This window comes from Ochotona princeps, chromosome 7 (assembly GCF_030435755.1).
Source record: "Ochotona princeps isolate mOchPri1 chromosome 7, mOchPri1.hap1, whole genome shotgun sequence".
Lineage (NCBI taxonomy): Eukaryota > Metazoa > Chordata > Mammalia > Lagomorpha > Ochotonidae > Ochotona > Ochotona princeps.
The window spans coordinates 60,966,198-60,986,971 of record NC_080838.1 but is presented as its reverse complement, the minus strand read 5'-3'; the positions used below and the strand labels follow the sequence as shown (position 1 = coordinate 60,986,971).

Genomic DNA, 20,774 nt, shown 5'->3' with positions numbered 1-20,774 from the left:
TTTTTTACTCTCTATTTGTGGTCTAGGGCATTATGAAGAGTTTCGGCTCCCTCAAGTGAACAAACTTAGTACAGCATTACAAGCAATCAGGACCTGAATTCTGGGAGTAAGTGGTTTTCCAGCTGAAGGGGAAGGGCGGAAAAGACCCAACATCACTTGGCCACACCCACCGCGGGGTTTTGGCTTCAACTAAGGGCAAGGAGGCGTGTCATCCATGATCTTGATTGCAGCAAATCAAAATCTCCAATTTTTAAAAAATAATTGTAGGCAGAAGACAGAGCAGCTTCAGATTGATGACTGAGGTGTCCTCCTCGGAGTTGGCCGTGTCTTCAGAGCGACCGCTGGAACAAGGAGCCTTTCATGCGCTCCCAGTTGTCACACAGTGCATAGAGGCTGGTAAGGGTGAGTCCTGCCAGACCACCTCGTGCTACTCCTCGAAGACCACCTGTGCATTTGTACAACATGCCCGTCATGGTTCCGGCCGCTACCGTGTTGAAGTCGTCTTTCGCCCCTCGTGTTTTCTCAACAACAGCACCAAATGCACTATAGGGCAAAGTCAGAGATCCCAGAGTATTAGCCCAAAGTGCTCCTTGCCTTGGCACCATACTCAGGATCTGTATGTTTCTGGGCTTGTACCAGGCCATGTTCTGGGTTTCCTTCAATCTTACCGAAGACTGTTCACTGCCCTGAATGCAGCCCGTCATGCAACATCCTCCAAAGGTGAAAAAGGCCAGCTCGAATCGGCCCCGGGTCTTATTAGCGCCAATTGGTAAAATAAATTCGTCGGTATCCTGTAGAAGATACCGTGGATCCACATTTAAATGAGGAAACAGAGGGTTCATATCAGTTAGCGGGACACCGGCCAAGTGCGTGCGAGTACTCCGTGCCGCCCACTCCCAAAAGCCGTCCAGGCCCCCCGTGGTCCTGTTGCCGCTTGCTCCGCCGCCCTCCATGGCCGTCCACTCCCCGCCGCGGTCTTGGGCCAGCAGCCGCTCGTGTTCGTGAGCAGAGGACGGTGCCTCAATCCCACAGCCTCCTTCCCATGCTGAGCTTCTGGGCGTCGGCTCCTGCCAAGCCTAGCCGCACCTTTTAAAAATGATGTATTTTTATGGGAAGGGCAGATTTACAGAGAGGAGAGACAGAAAGGTCTTCTGTCTGCTGGTTCACTCCCCAAGTGGCTACAATGGCTAGAGCTGAGCCAATCCACAGCCAGGAGCCAAGAGGTCCCAAGACTTTGGGCCATCCTCTGTTGCTTTCCCAAGCCATAAGTAGGGAACAAGATGGGAAGCAGAGTAGCCATATGGGATCCCACCTCATGCAAGGCAAGAACCTTAGCCATTAGGCTACCACACCAAGCTCCACCCCCCCAATCTTCTTTGCTGAAGTTTCCATTTGTTGCTTTCTATTCCATATTTATCAAGCATTTCTTTCTCTTTATGTGCATCATAATTTCTTGATGAAAATTGGAAATTTCCATCAATTTAATGTGGCAATTCTTGAAACCAGACGCTCCATTTCCCTTTACATTAGTTATGGCTTATTTCCTTTTATGTTACTTGTGACTTATCTGCACTGATTACATACAAGCTGTATTATCTGTCACAGGTGGTCTTTTGAAATTTGTGCTTAGTTGGCCTATTTGACAGCTAATAATTCAACCAAAATTTTTAAAAACACACACACCACTTCAAATATATATATAAAAAAAGCCCCAGTCTTGTAGGGGACTTCTGAGAGCACACGGCAGCATGCCTTCAGTGCCCTGGTAGGTGATTTAAACTCTGCCTAAGCCTTTACCTTTTACCTATGCAGAGATTCAAGGTCAGTCAAAGGTGACCTTACAGGACCTTCTTGGTGTGTCCTGCTCAGAACACATCCTGCACCTTGTATGTGTCTGGTTTTCCAACTCAAGGGAATGCATCAGACCTTTTACAGGCACCCTTATGAAAAGCTCACTCGGGCCCAGCGCAGTAACCTAACAGATAAACTCTTCACCTTGCACGCACCGGGATCCCATATGGATGCCGGTTCGAATCCTGGCAGCCCCGTTTCCCATCCAGCTCCCTGCTTGTGGCCTGGGAAAACAGTCATGGACAGCCCAAAGCCTTGGGACCCTGTACTCACGTGGCAGACCTGGAGGAGACTCTTGGCTCCTGGCTTCCTCTGTCTCTCCTCATTTCTGTATATCTGCCTCCCCCCCGCAAAAAAAAAAAAAAAAAAAAAAAAAAATCTTAAAACAAAAAGCTCACCCATTATCTCACTTTCCTTTTAAATTTTTTCCCAACTCTCAACATCCACCAGGCAGACATTAACAATAAACAAGTACTCCAGGGGCAAAATTGTTCACAGTGAATGAGCCCTGTCACTCCAGGAAGGATAAGCACACGTGCCTAGGTTTTCTAGGAAACTGCCAAACAAGGCAAATGAAGACAAATCTCAGGAGAAGAGGCTGTATGGAAGTTCATGTCCATTCTGTCCAGCTCCACAGAATGCTGGATGGCTGGTTTATTATCACAGAGGCTATGGCTTCCAAGGCTAGGAGGGGACTGGGAAATACAGCAAGTTAAAACTCCAAAAAAGCTTCTTGCCATTTTTAAAAATAAGATCTTGATTTCACCATAAAAAATCAATTCTATCCATTTATTGGATCCGTAATTATGAAATGTCTCAAGGACAAATCCTACACCTTGGAGAAAGGTTCTACCAAAAAACTTATATATACACTGGCTATTGGTAGAGGGAAACAGAAAACATGAAGCTGTAATAAGTAAAGTTGGGACACTCCTATTATTACAACTAGCATTTTTTTAAAGATTTATTTTATTTTTTATTGCAAAGTTAGATATGCAGAGAGAAGGAAAGACAGAAAGACAGAAAGATCATCCGTCTGATGATTCACTCCTCAAGTGACCGCAACGCCGGTGCTGTGCCGATCCAAAGCCATGAGCCGGACTCGGTTTGAGCGAAAGTTTCGCACCAAGAAAGAAAGAGGGCTTGGGAAGACGTCCACTCACCTGACTCTGAGCTCCTTCACGGCTCCTAGGGGAGCTGTCAAAGCTCAGCTTGCAAAACTCGTTCCAGCCAACCCCGCAGTAGCCCAGTACCAGGGCAGGAGCAGCGGCCTCCCGGGCAGGGGGCAAGGATGAGTGCCAGGGCTCCACGCACAGCCTGTTTTCGCTCCAGGAAGGCCAGGGGCCTCCCTGGGGCCTTGCCGGGTAATGCCAGCAGGATGTGGGCAGATGGGGGCCTAACAAATGTATTCGACTGGACTTTGTATTATCAGCACCTCTGAATTTATTTATCGTTTCACTTCCTGGTCAAACAAAACCTAGTTTCTTTCTCTGTACCCCAAATCCCCGGCTATGCCTTGTGAAATGTTCTTAGGGTTGAATCTTTAAGGCGAAGGGGGCTGGGTTTGCTGCAGCTGTTCCTAATGACTTTCTCCACGTGTCCCACACCGGATACACAGAGCTGCGTGGGTTCATAAACAGAAACCTAGGGTTGACGTAAGTACCGGCTGCTGCAAACCCTTGCAAGTCAAAGCGATGCCGCAAGAAACCAGCTGTGTCGGGGGAGGAATGTGTGGGTGAGGATGTGGCTCAAGAAAAAGCAAAGAACCCCAACTTTAAAAAAGTATATTCCTCTAATAGTGTCTTTTGTTAAAGCGACCTCGAGTAATAATAATCTCAGGACTCTATTTCAGAAAATATCTAATCATATCAATTTTGTTAACATTAACACATAAATACATGTTGATTTCGCTAGGAAGATGCATTTACATATGTATCTGTCCGAAGAACCCAAAATGATCATCTGAATTTGAAATTTCATTTCTAGAAAAAAAAATTCTTTCTTATATAGAAATAAAATCTTTTTAATTTCAAAATGTTCTGTGCTAGAACACTGTTATTGTACAAATATAATGTAAACACATTTACAAGGTATACCAAGGTCGATTTTAAACAGGAATAAACTACAATCAAGTAAAGTTGGTCTGGAACAGAGCAAAAGACAGTACTTGGGGCCTGGTGCAGTAGCCTAGTGGTTGAAGTCCTCACCTTGCACACATTTGGATCCCATATGGGTGCTGGTTTGTGTGTCCTGGCAGCCCCGCTTCCCATCCAGCTCTCTGTTTGCGGCCTGGGAAAGCAGTCGAGTACAGCCCAAAGCCTCAGGACCCAGAACCCATGTGGGAGACCCAGAAAAAGCTCCTGGCTCCTGGATTCAGATTCGTTTAGCACTGGCCGTTGCAGCCACTTGGGGAGTGAATCAGTGGATGGAAGATCTTTCTCTCTGGCTCTCCCCCTCTCTATATATCTGACTTTCCGATACAAATAAATAAGTATTTTTAAAAAGAGAGACAATACTTGTGCACCAGTATAGTGGCTCAACAGACTAATCCTCCACCGGCAAGCTCTGGAATGCCATTTGGGTACCAATTCGTATCTGTGCTGCTCCACTTCTAATTCAGCTCCCAGTTTGTGGCCTGGGAAAGAAAGTGGAGGATGACCAAAAGCCTTGCAACCCTGAACCCACATGGGAGACCTGGAAGAAGCCTCTGGCTCCTGGTTTTAGATCAGCTCAGGTCCAGCCATTGTGGACATTTGGGGAGTGAACTAGCAGACAGAAGATTTAAAAATAATAATAATACCTGAATACAAAGGGACCTTAAAATGTTTACATAAAACATGAAATTAGGAGTCAGTGTTGTGGTATGTGAGTCAAGGTTCCACCTGCAACCACAGAATCCCATGTAAGTACAGACTGGAGTCCTGGCTGCTCCACTTCTTTCTCCCTGGTGCCTGTTAATACACTTGGGAAAGCAGTGGAAGATAGCCCAGAGCTTGGGTTCTGTGTTCTCCCCCTACCGTTGAAGTCATTTAGGGAGTGAACCAGTGGATGAAAGACCTCTCAGCAGAGGATGGCTCAAGTCCTTGGGCCCCTGCTTCAGTTCCCAGCTCCAGCTCCGGCCCATGTAGGAGTCCTAGAAAGAGCTCCTGCCTCCTGGCTTCAGATGAGCTCAGCTCCAGCCACTATGGCCACTTGGGAAGTGATTCAGCAGATGGAAGATCTCTCTCTCTCCTCTCTGCAACTGTTTCAAAAAAATTAAAAATAAATCTTAAAAAATTATATCCTAATAGAAAGTTTTGAATTTTATATTCTGAACTTTTTAAAAAAATTGTCATATACTGGCATGCAACAATCCCGCAAGAAACAAGACTACCCTTCCTTTAGGACAGGAGTTGAAAGACTTAGAAATGCAAGATTTAAGATTAATCACAGGGACCAAGGGACTGGATGCACTCTCAGGTGAGTGAGTCACTCCCAGACACTGGTTTTATTAGGTTTCTTCCAATACATCATTAAAAAATCTGAGGGAGTTGTTAAAAAAAAAACTCAGAGACACAATAACACAACAGTCTTATTATTTATCTTAATGGTCGAGGCCATTGCGTTGCAGGTGGTTGACTTCCCACTTATCCTCAGATTAGCACTCAATCTACAACAAAGGTTCTCCTGCCAACCCAGCCTTCCCTACATTTATCATCACCTTCATCAGGCAGTCAGCCAGTCAGAGCCTGGGAGTTCCACGCATCCTATAAGGTTGCCAAGGATACCCCTGTGAGGAAAGAGTGCCCAACCTTGCGAAGACAAGCAGAAGCCTCACACATGCTCCCTGCTTGCCACAGCTTGCTTCATTCCTAGACCTAGGCATGCTACACTGCAAAGAATCCCCAATAAAAACCATGTGTGCAATTCCTTTTACAAACTGTCTGTAGACGTGAATTTTCTTTTGCCCCCTACTAATGAACATATATAAACCAAGACTACTTGTATCTACTCACAAGTCAAGGAAATAGACCTAGTATTTCAGGATATGTTTCGGCCAAAACACAAAATATCCCAGGCATTTTCTAAATCTGACAAAGAAAATCTTCTTAGCTTGGATTCATTTCCCCAGCATCATCCAAGAATGAACAGGAGCAGCCCATAATAACTGAGGGCCTTGGGGACTGCTTCCTGAACCAAAGTCCTGAGACATTAACACAGGAAAGAATCCGATCACATCTGTCGATTCATGATCCAGTTGAACTTTAGTCAGAATAAGTTGCAGTGATTTAACTTCAAAAGACATTTGCATTTAAGTCTGGATCTCTAATCCTGAAATCAAAGGCTGTATAGCCTCCAGAAGGATTTTCAGCTGTGGCCTATGTAGGGATTTGGCAAGATTGATGAAAAAGCCAACCTTATTTTCATTAGCTTTGGAGGCACAGTTTGCAGCCAGATGGCCAGTCCCCACACAGCTGCCCAAGGTCTCTGTCTGTCTAGGAAATGTCCTCAAAGCACTTGAATGCCAGCCGGCTCACGGCCTCGCTATCTGGGTCAGAGGACTTGGCTTGTAGTTCCCCACTTCCTGTCTTAGCACCCTTATCCACAGTCAGCCTTTCTTGTGGGGTTTCAGTTTCTCTTAACAATCGTTTCCTACCTTCTACCCCAAGACACACTGCAAGGCTCCATTCTCTGGTCTTGTGCCAGTGGCCCATCTAAGCTATTTGACTAAGTAATCCACAGGTATGTGATGTCTCTGAAAACTTTCATTAGAACAGGACTCTGGTATTCTGTTTGTTTCCTGATACTACCTTCACAATAATGCAATAAAACTTTATTTTCATTTTTGAAAATTCACTTTATGAAGTTTTCAAAATTCAAAGAAATTCAACATAACAGTACTTATTGCTCATCTTGCCTTCAGCCTTAGTATGAGTCCCAGGATTTTGGGATAGACTGGACCAGTCTGCTGCACATACTGGCATGCACAGGAACCAGGGGGTGGGCCTGGTGGAAGTTACTGAGGCCACTCCAATTGGGCTGCAGTTCCCTTTGATGCATGTGAGGGCCGAATGTGCAGTGGGCAGGGTTAGGCTGGGTTGCAGCATCAACTGGTTTGCAGAAGAGATGGGGCTAGAGACAGAACTGACGCAGCAACTGCAACCACCAGTGTGTGTGTAGTCTGATGTCCATGATGGACTAAGCTGAACCCCATACTAGCTGGCACACATGGGAGTCAGATCTGAGGTCACCTATGGTTAGGTTTATTTTGGAACCACCCTCCACAACTGGATCACTGGACTCGGAATTCTAGCCATGGGCAAAAATCACAGGCTCTGTGGTCTGACCATGGAGTGCGCGTGTCAGAACTGGATCTTCTCAGTTGCTCAGGCCTGTGCAGTGGACAGCATTCCCAGATGCTTATGGAGGACACGACAACCAGTTCATTGTGGACTGCAAAAGATGTCTAGTACCATGGAAGGCAGAACAAATTAGACAGCTCTCCCAGTAAAGCTTTGAAAGTAGGTATTTGGGTGAATGGAGATTCTAAGATGGACTACATCAGCCAGTGGACCTTGGAAGAATTTCCTCAATCTTGCAGCAATGAAATCAACAGCATTTCAGAACTATCAAAACCACTTGAGCAATACCCTCGGAGCGTGCTCCGCATCAGGAACCCTGGGATGACATTGGGTGGCCATCCCCCAACCCCAGGTACTGATACAGTTAGGATGCTGGGTGTGGCTTATTTCCTTCTCTCCTCCCTTTCCCCATATATAGGAAGAGTAAAAAATTTGAAACAATGATCTCATCTATTGTTCCCTATTCCTCGACCCTTTCCACCCTAAATAGTGGTCCACATGGGCATGCATCCTTCTCAACTATGTAAAATCATCAAAAAAAAAGTTTTAAAAAGGTTGTGAATCCATAACCCTTACACAGATGGTACAAACAGAAGCTCAACTGCTCAGATCTTCTGAGTGGTTGCTTTTGGGTAGTTGCAGGCAGACTTCATTGTGGTAGGGTGAAGCTGGATGACGGCACACCAAAGGAGCACCAGGTTAAGAGTGTGGTTAAACACAGCTATCTGTGTCTGTAACTGATTGGCCTAAGAAGTTAAAAGATTGATTTATAATATGCACCACCTGAATTGATTGGAAATCCCTGGCTGCTGCGTGTTAATGAGAGCTTAAAACCCCTTGACTTCAACTATGAGATGCAGTGATTTCTGAAGTGTAGCAGGAGCTGTAATTGCCCTGCTTGGCAAATAAAGGCTCCTCCTAACATCTTACATGTTGTGACTTGCTCTCCACAACATGGTAAAGGGGAACTTGCAATTGCATTTCTTTTGCAAGGAAGAGAACCAGAAGAAAAGTTTCAGCCTGTCACTGGACAGGCAAGAGCGGATTACTAGAGTAAAACAACCTGACAACCTGTTCTACCGATATACAAGCTCTCGGTTGTCCTTTTTCCAACAGCTGAGACTCAATTTATAGAAGCCCAGAGGGCAATTGAACACAGACCTACACAAAGGTAGAGGCACTACACAGACTCTTTATGTTCATAACTGTTGGACAGGAAAAAAAGATTCACTTATTTATTTGAAAGGCAAAGAAGGGAGAGAGGGATAAAGAAAAAGAATCTTTTATTTGCTGCCTCAGCACCCAGTCGTCAGAGCCTAGCCTGGGTCCATCTGAAACCAGGAGTTAGGAATTCTACCCAATTCTCCTACAGGTGTGGCGGGGCCCAAGTACTTGGGCCATCTCCTGCTGTGCCTTAGCAGGACGCAGATTGGAAGCTGAGTAGGGATTCAAACCAGTGCTTCACTAAGGGGTGCCAGTATCTTGATCTGTGGCTTGGCCTGCTATACCACAATGCTGGTTCCACATTCAGGCAATCCAAAACATTTAAATAAACTGCCAGAAACAGTGGATTATATGTGTTCCCACTCCCTTGATCGTCCTCCACAACCCTCATCACTTCTTGTCTGTTCAGTTCTCTGTCTCACTACTGGACTGCAAGTCTCCACAAAGGGCAGGGACTATTCAGTTTTGCTCATGGTGCCCAACCAATATATATTTTTTTGGCCATCATTTATTTTATTTTTTTTATTACATTGCATTATGTGACATGGTTTTATAGGCACTGGGATTCCCCCTCCCCCCACCAAATGTTGGATTCCTCCACCTTGTTGCATTACCACAGTTCAAGTTCAGTTGAGATTCTTTCATTGCAAATATCTATCTGGCAAAAAGTCCAGCATCTTATTGTCCAGATAAGTTCATCAGCTTCTTGGGGAGACCATCTCTGGTCTGAAGGTAGAGCCGGCAGAGTGGTTTTGATAGTTCAACATATCTGAATTGCTGCCACTCTCACCACTCCAAGCACGATGCGGTCGTTGGAGAATCCACTGATTGACATAGTCCATCATAGCGTCTCCATTTGCCCAGTATTTTCATTGCCAACATATAGCTGAGATGGTTGACTTCTGTGCTCTGTCATTTGATGGTTAGCATTCTGAGACCGAAAGCTTGATTGGCGGGATCCCAGAAGAAACTTTGTCTGAGGTGTTCCCAGACCAGATTTTTGTATGTACTAGCAAGAACTGAGCCCAGCACAGTCCATCACCCCTATCAGCTGGTGGTTGCAGTTGCTGGGTTGGTTCTGTTTCTAACCCTGTTTTCCACTGGAACCAATGGGTGTTTGCAGTCCAGCCTGGTTCTGCCCATCACATACTCGGCCCTCGCATAAACCAGTGGGGGCTGCAGCCCAGCCGGAACGACCCACACTAACCCCAACCAGGCCCACCCCCTACCCTGGTTCGCTAGTATGTGTGGCAGACTAGTCCAGTCTGTCCCACATCCCCTTCTGCTTTCACACGTGTCAATGGGTATTAAAACCTTGTCCCATCTAACCAGCTCAACTATCCAGCCTTCACAGATGTTGTTCGGTGTCTCTCTGTCTAGCCACCTCAGCCCCTGTCCTAGTTTTCGTGCCCTTCCGTGGAAGTGGTAACCCAAGAGGGAGGAGCCCCCTATTACCCTCCTGGGCCACTCCCATTCCCAGATTATGTACTCTTCAGGTGGTTCTGTGGTTTAACTTGACAGAATTAGCCCCCAGTGCCAGCTTCTGCCAGCTGATGCTGTGGCTAAGCCCAAACAACCCTCACCCACTCTAATTGTAGATTGCACCGGTAGGAATAATCAGCCCAGCCTGGTTTTTCCCTGATCTGGTCCACATGAGGCACACAGGTGTTGTAGCCCTGCCCAGTCTGGTCTGCCACCATCCCAGCTCACACTCTCCAGTGGGAGTAGCTGTTCAGCAAGGGAACCATCCCATATTCCCCTGCCATTTCTGCCCCCTCCCTTCCTAGTTCTCACGTGTGCTGGTTGGGTGCTGGAGTCACATCTGGCACAGGCAACCTCACCTTGGCATTCCGTGTTGTGTACTGCTTTTGTCGCGACCTAACCTGGTTCGACCCACACTCTGTTCTGGTGTTTGGATTTGCCAGTGGATTACGTGAACTGACTCAGCCTGGTCTGCCCCCGACCCATGCCAAATGTATGCCAGTGGGACACTTTCCATGACCTCTTGGCTGTTTCCTTCCATGCTTCTTGCACTTACCTGCAGGGTCTGTGTCCTGCCAGAGGAGTTGCCCAGGCTCCTCCATTGGAACCCCTCCAAGTGCCAGATTTCGCACATACCAGTGGGTCCATGAGCCAGCACTGCTCAGTCCACCTCCTGTCCTAGCAGGAACAGTGGCTTTTCCCAAATGGCCTTCAACCCATTCTGGTTCTTGCTGTTGGATGTTTCAGCCCAGCCACGGCTCGTCCATACCCACATATAGCTCATATATGGCACAGTTGGGGTTAAGACCTAGTCTAGACCGTCCCACATCTACCCTGGTCCTCCAGAACACCAGATGATGTTGGGGTCTGGCCTGGCCTGGTGTGTCTTGTCCCAGTCCACACTTGTGCCAAGGGAGACTACAGCTGTATCCTGACCAGAATGCAGCCCCTTTCCAGCTCGTGTGCCCCTTGCTGAGAACCTCCACCCAGCTAGGGTGTTCTCTTAGCCCCCCAACCAGGCCTTCAACCAATATTCTTTTTAAAAAGATTTTTACTTATTTTGATTGGAAAGGCAAATATACAGAGAAAATGAGAAACAGAAAGATCGTCCATCCACTGGTTCACTCCATGAGTGGCAGCAATAGCTAGAGCTGAGCCGATCCAAAGCCAAGAGCCAGGAGCTTCTTCTAGGTCTCCCAAGCAGATGCAGGGTCCCAAGGCTTCGAGCCAACCTCTACTGCTTTCCCAGGCCACAAGCAGGGAGCTGGATGGGAAGTGGTGCCAGCGGGATTAGAACCGGCACCCATATGGGATCCCGGTGTGTTCAAGGCGAGGACCTTAACCATTACGCTATCGTGCCGGGCCCTGGAAACTTTTTGAAGTTCCATTTTACATACAAGTACAGCTTTATCTCATGTGCCAAATTTTACTTTTTATAGCTACATCCCTTTTGTAAAAGATGTAGTTATTTTTATTAGCAAGGCAGGTTTTACAAAGAAGCAAAATGAAAGATCTCCCATCTGTTGGTGCACTGCCCAAATGGCTGCAACAGTGGGAGCTGAGTTGATCTGAAGCCAGGAGCCAGGAGTTTCTTCCACATGGTGCAGGATCCCAAGGCTTTAGGCCATCCTCCACTGCTCTCCCAGGCCACAAGCAGGGAGCTGGATGAGAACTGGAGCAGCCAGAACATGAACTGGCAGCCTTATGGGATGCTGGCACTGGAGGGGGAGGACTAGTCACTTGAGCCACTGTGGCAGGCTCCGCACTCTTTCTTCAAAGTGTTTTTGCTTTTTTTTATCCTGTCTCTCCTCCTTGTAAATCTGATGTGCCTTTCCAATAAAAGTAAAAAAAAAATGTTTAAAGCTCCCTCTCCCACCCCTTCTGTCAGCGAGGCAATGAGTCAATGGCTAAATCCTTACCTTGCATGTGCTGGGATCCCATATGGGTGGGTGCTGTTTCAGATCCTGCCTGTGGCCTGGGAAAGCAGTAGAACCTTGGGACCCTGCACCCATGTGGGAGACCTGCAAGAAACTTGGCTCAGCTCCAGCCATTGTGACTATTTGGGGAATGAACCAGTGGATGGAAGATCTTTCTGTCTCTCCTCTTTTTAAATCTGACCTGCCTTTCCAATAAAAATAAATCTTTCAAAAAAGTGGTTTTGCAATACATTTTTAATGATGTTTACAACAAAGCTGAAATATAGTAATGCTTTAGAAAACAGCATTTTGATATATTACGCGTCCATTATTTTTATGTAAAAAGGAAAAATATTTCTTTTTTCTGGAAATAAAATTTCAGATAATCATTTTTGGATTTTTCAATCAGATGCCTCTATAAATACTTCTTTCTAGAAAACCAACACAAACGGATGTGTTATTGTTAATAAATGTTCTATCATGAAATTGATGACAGAGTCCTAGGATTGTTAACACGAGGCTGCCCTGGTAAGACACTGGTAGAATAGAATGTCCTCCTTTGCCTGCTTGAGCCACATCCTGGCTCACATATTCCTCTCCTGGTTTCCCGCAGCATCACTTTCCCTGGCTAGGGCTGGCAGCAATCAAGACTTAGGTCAACCCTAGGTTTATTCGCTGTGTTTATTTACAAACGCCAGCAGCTCTGTGTATCCGGTATGGGACACGTGGGGAAGCGCAGCCAGCTCCGCCCCGCCCGCTTCTCCTTTTAAAGACATTAATAACTGAACACAAAAGACCGCGCGGCAGGGAATCAGCGGACAGCAGCTGAGTTTTGCAAGGCCCGGAAGTGTACCAATGGAAACTTCGGAGGCACTGGCGACGCGAGGGCCTCTCTAAAATTTCGAAGACGTTTGCTAACCTCTGCTTACCCTTACCCACCAAGCATTACCCTCAGCGCCCGGGGTGGCACCCCCCAGGGAACCCCAAACGAGGGCGTGGGCATGGCCTCCGGGCGATGACCGAAAACTACACTTCCCAGGGTGCCGCGCGCGGACCCCTGCGTGCCTCCTCGCCCCGCCCACGCCGTCCCTGGAGGCCACGGCTGGCCAGGTCTCAGGAGCGAGGACGGCCGGCACCGGCCCGGGTTCTGCGGAGCCGCGCATTGGGGGCGCGCGTGCCCGGCTGCTCGTGCCGGGCCGGCTGTGACTTGCTGTGGGGCGGCCTCGAGGCGTCGAGGCCCCGGAGTGGGCGACGCCGCGGGGAGCGAGAGTCCAGGTGAGCGAGCGCTCAGCGCTGCCGCACGCCCTCTGCCTCGTCGAGCGGACGGCCGCTCGCGCCCATCCCGACCCCGCGCCTCAGCTCCGACTCGGAGCGCCGCCGTTGCTTGCTCGCTCCCGAGTGGCCGAGCGAACTCTACAGCTGAAAGGCTTTGGGCCCCGGCCGACCTCCTGCCCCGCCCCGCCCCGTTTCGCCGCGGCTCCTGGTGCCCGGGTTGGCGGGAGGAACTTGGCCCTGCTCCCCGCGGGGCAGCTCGCGTCTGGTTCTGTCAAGCCTCGCCGGGTCGCTCCTTGGTCGCCTCTTCTGCAGGTGCATCGCGGGGAGGTGCGGGGCGAGCGCGGCTGCGTGGGTTCGGGCCCCCGGGAGTCCTGCCCGGGTCGAGGCTGGGGGGCTCGGAGCCTGCTGGGGCTTGTCCGGCGGAGGGCTTGCCTCGGATCTGGGACTGGCCTGTGCTGGGGACGGTCTTGAAAGAGGGACTCGGGTGTGACGCCAGGAGTCTCAGCGGGAAGCCTCTTCCCAGCCTGCAGTCGCTGCAGGCAGTTTTGGGGGACGCGCCCCTGGTTTCAGACGGTAGCCGATTTGTGTGCAGGTGCAGCCCGCGCCTGGTCCCTAACTGGCCTTGCAGGGGAGTTATCCTAGTGTTGAGACGCCTGGGTTTGGAAAGCTTTTGAAATCCGATCACTTTGTACATTAAACGTTTATTAGTATTCCTTTTCATCTGCTTTGATTGTGTGCCTGTATTTGGGGCTCTGATCCCGAAGCTTGTGTTATTGCTTCTCTGGGAGGAGACTTTGGGAGAAGGCTCTTAGAACCTGGATTGATGGGAGTGTTGTGCCAGCCCTGGCACGTTTGGATCTTGCCTGATTTTCCCGGGGCCTGACACAATTAGAAAATGCTGCCGATACTGGCTCCTGGAAAGCTGCTTGGAGGTGGCTTCTTCATTAGCTGCTGCTTTTCCTCCTGTTTCTTTCTAGCACCCCTTGTAGCATTGTAAACTTAAAAAGTAGAGAGGCACGCATCTAGCGTCTCTGGGTTACGTTCCAAATGTTGGTAGCAGCTGCAGCTGAGCCCCTGGGGCAGGTAGCGGTCTGGAACTGGACTGTGTCTCGCTCCTGTCCAGCAGGAACCCAAAGCCCCGCACCGCCCTCACCTGCTGCCTTTCCGTTGTGCCTGAGGAGAAAACTCGGCCTCCGCGGTGTGGTTGGTCTGTGGTCACTTGAAAACTTAGGGCTCTTTTACCCACTTCCTGGAAGGTGACAACCGCATCAACACAGACAGCTTAGGATTCCTGTATTGCACTTTATGTTGCCATTTTAACATTGAAGTCTGCTGGTTCCTTTAGCATTTGGTGATACTTCCTACAGTGACTGTTTTCTAAGGTGGTGTGTTCTGTAAGAGTAAGTTTTGTATGCTGACAAACTCAATGCACAGAGTATTTTTTAGTAATATTTTTTTCTTGAGTAAATGGGATACAATTAGAAATCTCTTTTGAAGAAATAGATTTTCCTTTATCTTTTTGAGATTTATGCATTTTACTTGGAACATAGTTAGGAGAGAGAAATCCACCTTCCATTGACCGGCTCACTCCCAGATGGCCACAAGAGCCACATTGGGCAGCAGCCTGGAGCTTCATCCTGGTCTGCCAGGATGCCAGCTAATGGGCCCAAACACTTGGACCATCTTGCGCTGTTTTCCCAAGAGCGTTAATAGGGAGCAGGAAGTCAAGTGGCTGAGACACAAGCCAGGACCTATGGAGTGCAGGTGTCACAGGCAGCAGCTTAACCTGTTGCGCCACAACAACCACCCCCAGAAGTAGATTTTCTTTTCAGAGGAGCTTTAAGCTTAGTGAAAAGTCTAGGGACTTCCTATGTGTCTCTTGTCCCCACAGCCTCCTCCCTGATCAAAATTCCTCATTTTTTTTTAAAGATTTATTCATTTTATTACAGCCAGATATACAGAGAGGAGGAGAGACAGAGAGGAAGATCTTCCATCCGATGATTCACTCCCCAAGTGAGCCGCAACGGGCCGATGCGCGCCGATCCGAAGCCGGGAACCAGGAACCTCTTCCGGGTCTCCCACGCGGGTGCAGGATCCCAATGCATTGGGCCGTCCTCAACTGCTTTCCCAGGCCACAAGCAGGGAGCTGGATGGGAAGTGGAGCTGCCGGGATTAGAACCGGCGCCCATATGGGATCCCGGGGCTTTCAAGGCGAGGACTTTAGCCGCTAGGCCACGCCGCTGGGCCCAAAATTCCTCGTTTGAGTTACCATTGATTTTCCTGTCTTGACATAGCAGTATCACTTAAAGTGCATAGACTCCATTAGAAGTCAGTGATTGTATTGTACACTGGGTAAACTGAATCATTTTGTTTATTAGATGCTTTTGAGTTGTAGAGAACTAAAGTTTAGTATCACTGAAAAAATATGGAAATATTTTTAACACCCTAATTTCAAATAGCGTCTGTATGTTAAAAATTGGCACTTAAGCTTAAAAATTGGCACTGTCTCCTGTGACATCAGATGTCAGATATTAGCTATAGAAACTGACACCGTTTTAATTTTAAAATTTTTTTATGTATTTATTTCGAAGGAGAGAGAGCAGAAGCTGCCCTCCACTGACTCACCACACAAATGCCCTAGGGAGACAGGAGGGAAGGCTGAAGCCAGGTTCAGAAATGAAATCCAGTCTGCAATGTAGGTTGTTAGAACTCAGCCATTTGCACCCTAGCACTCTAACTTGTAGAGTCTTTGTCTACAGGAAGCTAGAGTCAAGTGCTGGCACCAGGTATCCAGCTTGAAAGAGTTATGCAGAGAGGAGTGGGAGAGACCGAGAGAGATCTTCCATCCACTGGTTCACTCCCCAGATGACAACAGCCAAAGCTGGGCCAGTCCAAAGCCAGGAGCCAGGAGCATCTTCCAGGCCTCCAGCATGGGTGCAGGAGCCCAAGTCCTTGGAACGTCTTCTGCTGGTTTCCTAGGCAATTAGCAGGGAGCTGGATGAGAAGTGGAGCAGCCAGTACTTGAACCAGATTCCATATGGGAGGCCAGCACTACAGATAGCAGATTTGTTTGCAGTATCACTACGCTGGCACCAAGTATTTTATTTATGTGAAATACACAGCTACAGAGAGAAAGTCATCTTTCTTCCTTCTTATTTGTTTATTTACTTATTTTTTGCTACCCAAATTCCTGCAATAACCAGGGGTAAGCCAGCCTGAAGCCAGGAACTGGTACACCATTGAGGTCTGGCAGGGACTCCAGTAAATGAATTGCCTCTTGTTGTCTCTCAGGGTATGTGCTAGCAGGAAGCAGGATTGAATTGGAAGTGGAGTGGGACTGGAGATCTTAGATTAGCGTGTGGGTTTTCAAATGCTTTAACTGCTGGGCCAGGTATCTGATCTGTTGTTAGCTAGATACTGTCTGTCTGCTTCTCGGATGGACAGTAGAGTGCATGGTGGAGAATGGCACTCTGTATTCCAACATGTCTGAATATCACTTAAAATGCTGAAAGATTGTTATACTGTAAGATTTTGACCTTTTATTCTGGACAAAACACCAAGTGTGAAAGAACATCGAGTGCTTTTCAAACTAGATCATGTTTACATCATACGTCTGCTTTATCTCCAGCCTCTCACAGAGTGTAAAGTTGTATTAAATTTTTCTTGTTTTATTAAAGAATTATTTTTATTTGAAAGTCAAATTTACAGAGAGAAGGAGAGACAGAGAGAAAGATCTTGTATCTACTGGTCCGCTTCCCAAAAAGCTGCCAACCTGAAGCCGGGAGCCGGGAGCTTCCTTGGTCTCCTTCTCCCAGGTCTTTCTCCGACTCTCTGGTGCAGGGTCCCAAGGCCTTGGGCCATCCTCTGCTGCTTTCCCAGGCCACAGGGAAGGAGCTGGATCAGAAGTGGAGCAGCTGGGCCACGAACCGGTGCTCATATGGGATGCTGGCACTTGCAAACAGGATTAGCCAGTTGGCGCCATGATGCTGACACCTACATTAAATCTCAAGTGATCTTTTTGACTTTCACTATTACTGGTTAGGAAATAATACAGGTGTATGTAATTTATTGGAAGTTATTTGCTTATGTAGATTATTTTAGAATTTATAATTTAAATTCGAAATAAGCCTCATTTTTCATTTTTAAAATTTCAGCACTAGAGTACAGTTCTAAGTTTGAGTTCTGTCTCAGGGCTCGGAAGTCAGCTTTATTTTTTTGTGTGTGGTGATAGGCTGCTGGCCTGTAACATGTTCTAATTGTAAAGGTGGATTCCCTTGCTGGATCTGTGAGCAGTAGCATTCACAAGGCCTGGAGAGATGGAGGTGGATCAAACAATGCATGGCAAACTTTAGAATGAATCAGTCTGTTGAACTAATGCTATCTTTGTCCTTGAGTCTTACTTCTCCTTTGATAGTGATTGTTCAAATTTGTTTTGTTTTGTTTGCCACTTGAATGCTTTTGAAAGGTCACTGTTTTGAATCAGTACTTGGTAATTTGAGTATAAAGGAACATACATATGGTTGTCTAGATTTGGCCTTTTCAGGAATATTCTGAGAAGTCTGGAGATCTCAGCTGTCAATTAGAGAGGACGGAGTTTGCAGAATACTGTAGATCTAAAATTTAGGTAACTATGGGTGGGCTTTAGGCAAAAACTGTTAAGATGCTGCTTGGTACCCGCTCCTCCCCGCCCCAGCAGCCATATCCCGTATCATGGTGCCTGAGTTGAAGTCCTGGCTAGACTTCTGATTCCAACTTCCGCACCATTAGAGGCAGCAGATGAAGGTGGAAGCTGTTGGGTCCTCGCCACCCGTATGGGAGACCTAGCTGGGTTTCCAGGCTCCTGGCTTGAGCCCAGCCCACTGTGGCTGTTGCAGGCGTTTGGGGCGAACCAGTGTTTCTCTGGTTTCTCTGTCTCTGTATTTCAAATAAATTAACAAGTATACTACATCTTTGATTTTTTTTTAATGCAACAGAATACTTCATTTTAATACCTGAAGTCTTTTAAATTAAGACAGGGGAACTATTTCAGCTAAAAATTTACCCGTTGGAATGACATTGTTTTTATGAAGATCCATAATTTTTAACATTTGTGTAAGTACAGTATACATACCAAGAAGTGTACATAAATGTACAGATAAATGGATGTTTTGTCCTCTGAGCTCATTCATGGCTAACACCGAAATTAAATGAGAAGAGTCCTCATTATTTGTCCCTCTCCATTTGTTTTTTCTTTCTTTTTTTTTTTAAATAAAACAAACATTTATTAAACTGTGATAAAAACATTCCATCAAATTATAAAACCTGAGTAAGAAAAACAAACGGCACATGCTCAACTGTAGTTGACATTCAAATAAAATTTGCATTCCCAAAATATTATACAGTAATTAGAAAATACCAGCCAAAGTAGTATTAGGATACTTTTACGTGCAGTCTCAACAAATTTGAACAGAAGCAAATTTTAACAAAGGTAAATTTTACAGTGAAACATAGCAGTAGATTAAGGATCTTAACATGTTTATTTTACTGCTATTTGACACTATGATACAAAAATAAGAGGATTTACTTGACATTTTTAATAAATATCTCATGGGCTGTTGAGTGCCTTACTGGTGAAAAGATTTAACTGGCTAATCTCATCAATCCATTTTGTACATTTAGTAAGCATCATCTCTGCCCTACATAACTCTTAATGCAATTCACAGCACACAAATGGTTATCATATTAAATACATAATCAACTCGGACTTCTCAACAACGAGGAAATTAGTAAACCATCAAATGGACTGCTTACCATACACTTTCCTCATAACTAAATAACACACAAAAAAATCAAAATAATATTTGTCATCACTCTAAACTATTGCCAGCAACTGACGGAAACTGCCAATTTGCCATATTCATGTTCACAGCATGCTAAATATACTCTGCTGTTACTTCATCCATGAAATGCCAACATGCCTAGAACAGAGAATTTTCATCATCTCATGCCGTGGGACCTGACTTGCAGCAATCTATATTTAGATCAGAACTCCATGGGCACTTGATGAACTCTACCTTTCCATGTTGGCTTTCTTATATGAGAGAGAATATATGGTATTTATTCTTTTGTGATTGACTCATTTCGCTGAGCATAATAGTTTCTAGTTGGGACCACCTGGTTTTGAATAGAATAATATCGTTCTTCTTGACAGCTGAATAATATTCCATTGAATAGATGTACCACAGTTTTTTTAACCATTCTTCCTTAGACGCACATCTGGTTTGTTTCCATGACATTGCTATTGTGGATTGTGCTGCTGTGAATATAGGATTACAGATCCTCTTCTCGTATGCAGATTTTACTTCTGTTGGGTATATTCCTAAGAGCGGGATTGCTGGGTCATATGGCAGGTTTATTTGCAATTTTCCAAGCACTCTCCATATGGATTTCCACAATGATTGTACCAGCCTACAGTCCCACCAGCAGTGAAGGAGGGTACCTTTTTCCCCACATCCACGCCAGCATGTGTTGTTTTTTGAATTCTGAATGTAGGCCAGTCTCACAGGAGTTAGGTGGTACCTCAAGGTGGTTTTCTTTCTTTTTTAATGTTGGAAAGAGTAGAGTGTTAGATATATCATTGGAGCTAGTGAAGCAATATTTATATTAAATACCAACTGGTATGACATCCATACAATTTTTATATTGACCCTATGCATTAGCTTCCACTGAAAATAGAAAATGTGATATTTATCTTTCTGGGTCTGGTGTACTTCACTTAGCATAATGATGTCCAGTTGCATGCATTTTTGTTGCAAATCTTAGGGTTTCAGTGGCCAGCTTTGTGGCTTAGCAGGTAAAATTACCACCTGTGATGCCAGCAACCAGTGTGTGCCAGTTTCTGTCCCAGCTGCTCCACTTGCAATCATTCTCCCTGCTGATGGCCTGGGAAAGCCTCAGAAGTTAGCCCGGATGTTTGGACCCCTGCCACCCGTGTGGAAGACATGGAGGAAGCTCCTGCCTTCCACCTAACCCAGCTCCAGGCTGTTGCAGTCATTTGGGAAGTGACCAACTGATGGACAATCTCTTTGTCCATCTCATTCTCTCTCCAACTCCCTCTCTTTCCATATCTCTGACATTCAAATAAATAAATCTTAATAAAATTTAGGGTTTCATTCTTTTTAATACCTGAGTAATATCCTTTTGTGTGTATAGGCCATAGTTTCTTTATAAAGTCAGCAGTTGATAGATATCTGCTAGGTTGAGTCCATATCTTAGCTATTGTAAATTGAGCTGATTTCATTTTCAATGGAAATCTTCCCAGGAGTAGGATACCTGGGTCATATGGTTTTAGTTTTAGTTTTCCTGAGGACTCTTCATACTGTTTTCAGAAATGGTTTTACTAGTTTGTATTCCCACCGAAGTAAGTTGGGGAAATTTTTTGCACCTTTTTTTCTATACAACCTTGTCAGCATTTTTGTTTGTTTGTTTTTGGATAATAGCGATTCTAGGTGGAACAACAATACCTCATTGTGGTTTTTTATTTCATTTTCCTGATAGCTGGTGAACTTCTTTCAGATATCCCACATGGGTGCCTGAGACCAACAACTTTGGCTGTCCTCTGCTGGTTTGCCAGACCATTAAAAGGGAGCTCTCAATACCATTTGTTGAAGAGTCTGTCATTTCTGCAAGTAATGATTTTTTTTAA

The 20,774-nt window shown here is 46.1% G+C and overlaps 2 protein-coding genes across 5 annotated transcripts in view; one reads left to right on the top strand and one right to left on the bottom strand.

Annotated features, from left to right (window-relative positions):
• Nucleotides 1-212: 212 nt before the first annotated feature.
• On the bottom strand, nt 213-953 carry LOC101532548 (mitochondrial import inner membrane translocase subunit Tim23-like). The gene has a single exon (XM_058666711.1). It carries the CDS (start codon nt 951-953, stop codon nt 330-332), a length of 624 nt encoding a protein of 207 aa, XP_058522694.1. The 3' UTR covers nt 213-329.
• An 11,875-nt stretch (nt 954-12,828) lies between these two features.
• Nucleotides 12,829-20,774, top strand: part of KLHL8 (kelch like family member 8) — a 35,403-nt gene continuing 27,457 nt past the window's right edge. For 2 of the 4 annotated variants that reach the window (XM_058667107.1, XM_058667103.1), the window contains exon 1: nt 12,829-13,090. The gene's annotated coding sequence lies outside the window, so the exon portion shown is untranslated. The other 2 variants (XM_058667105.1, XM_058667104.1) reach the window with 2 other exon arrangements.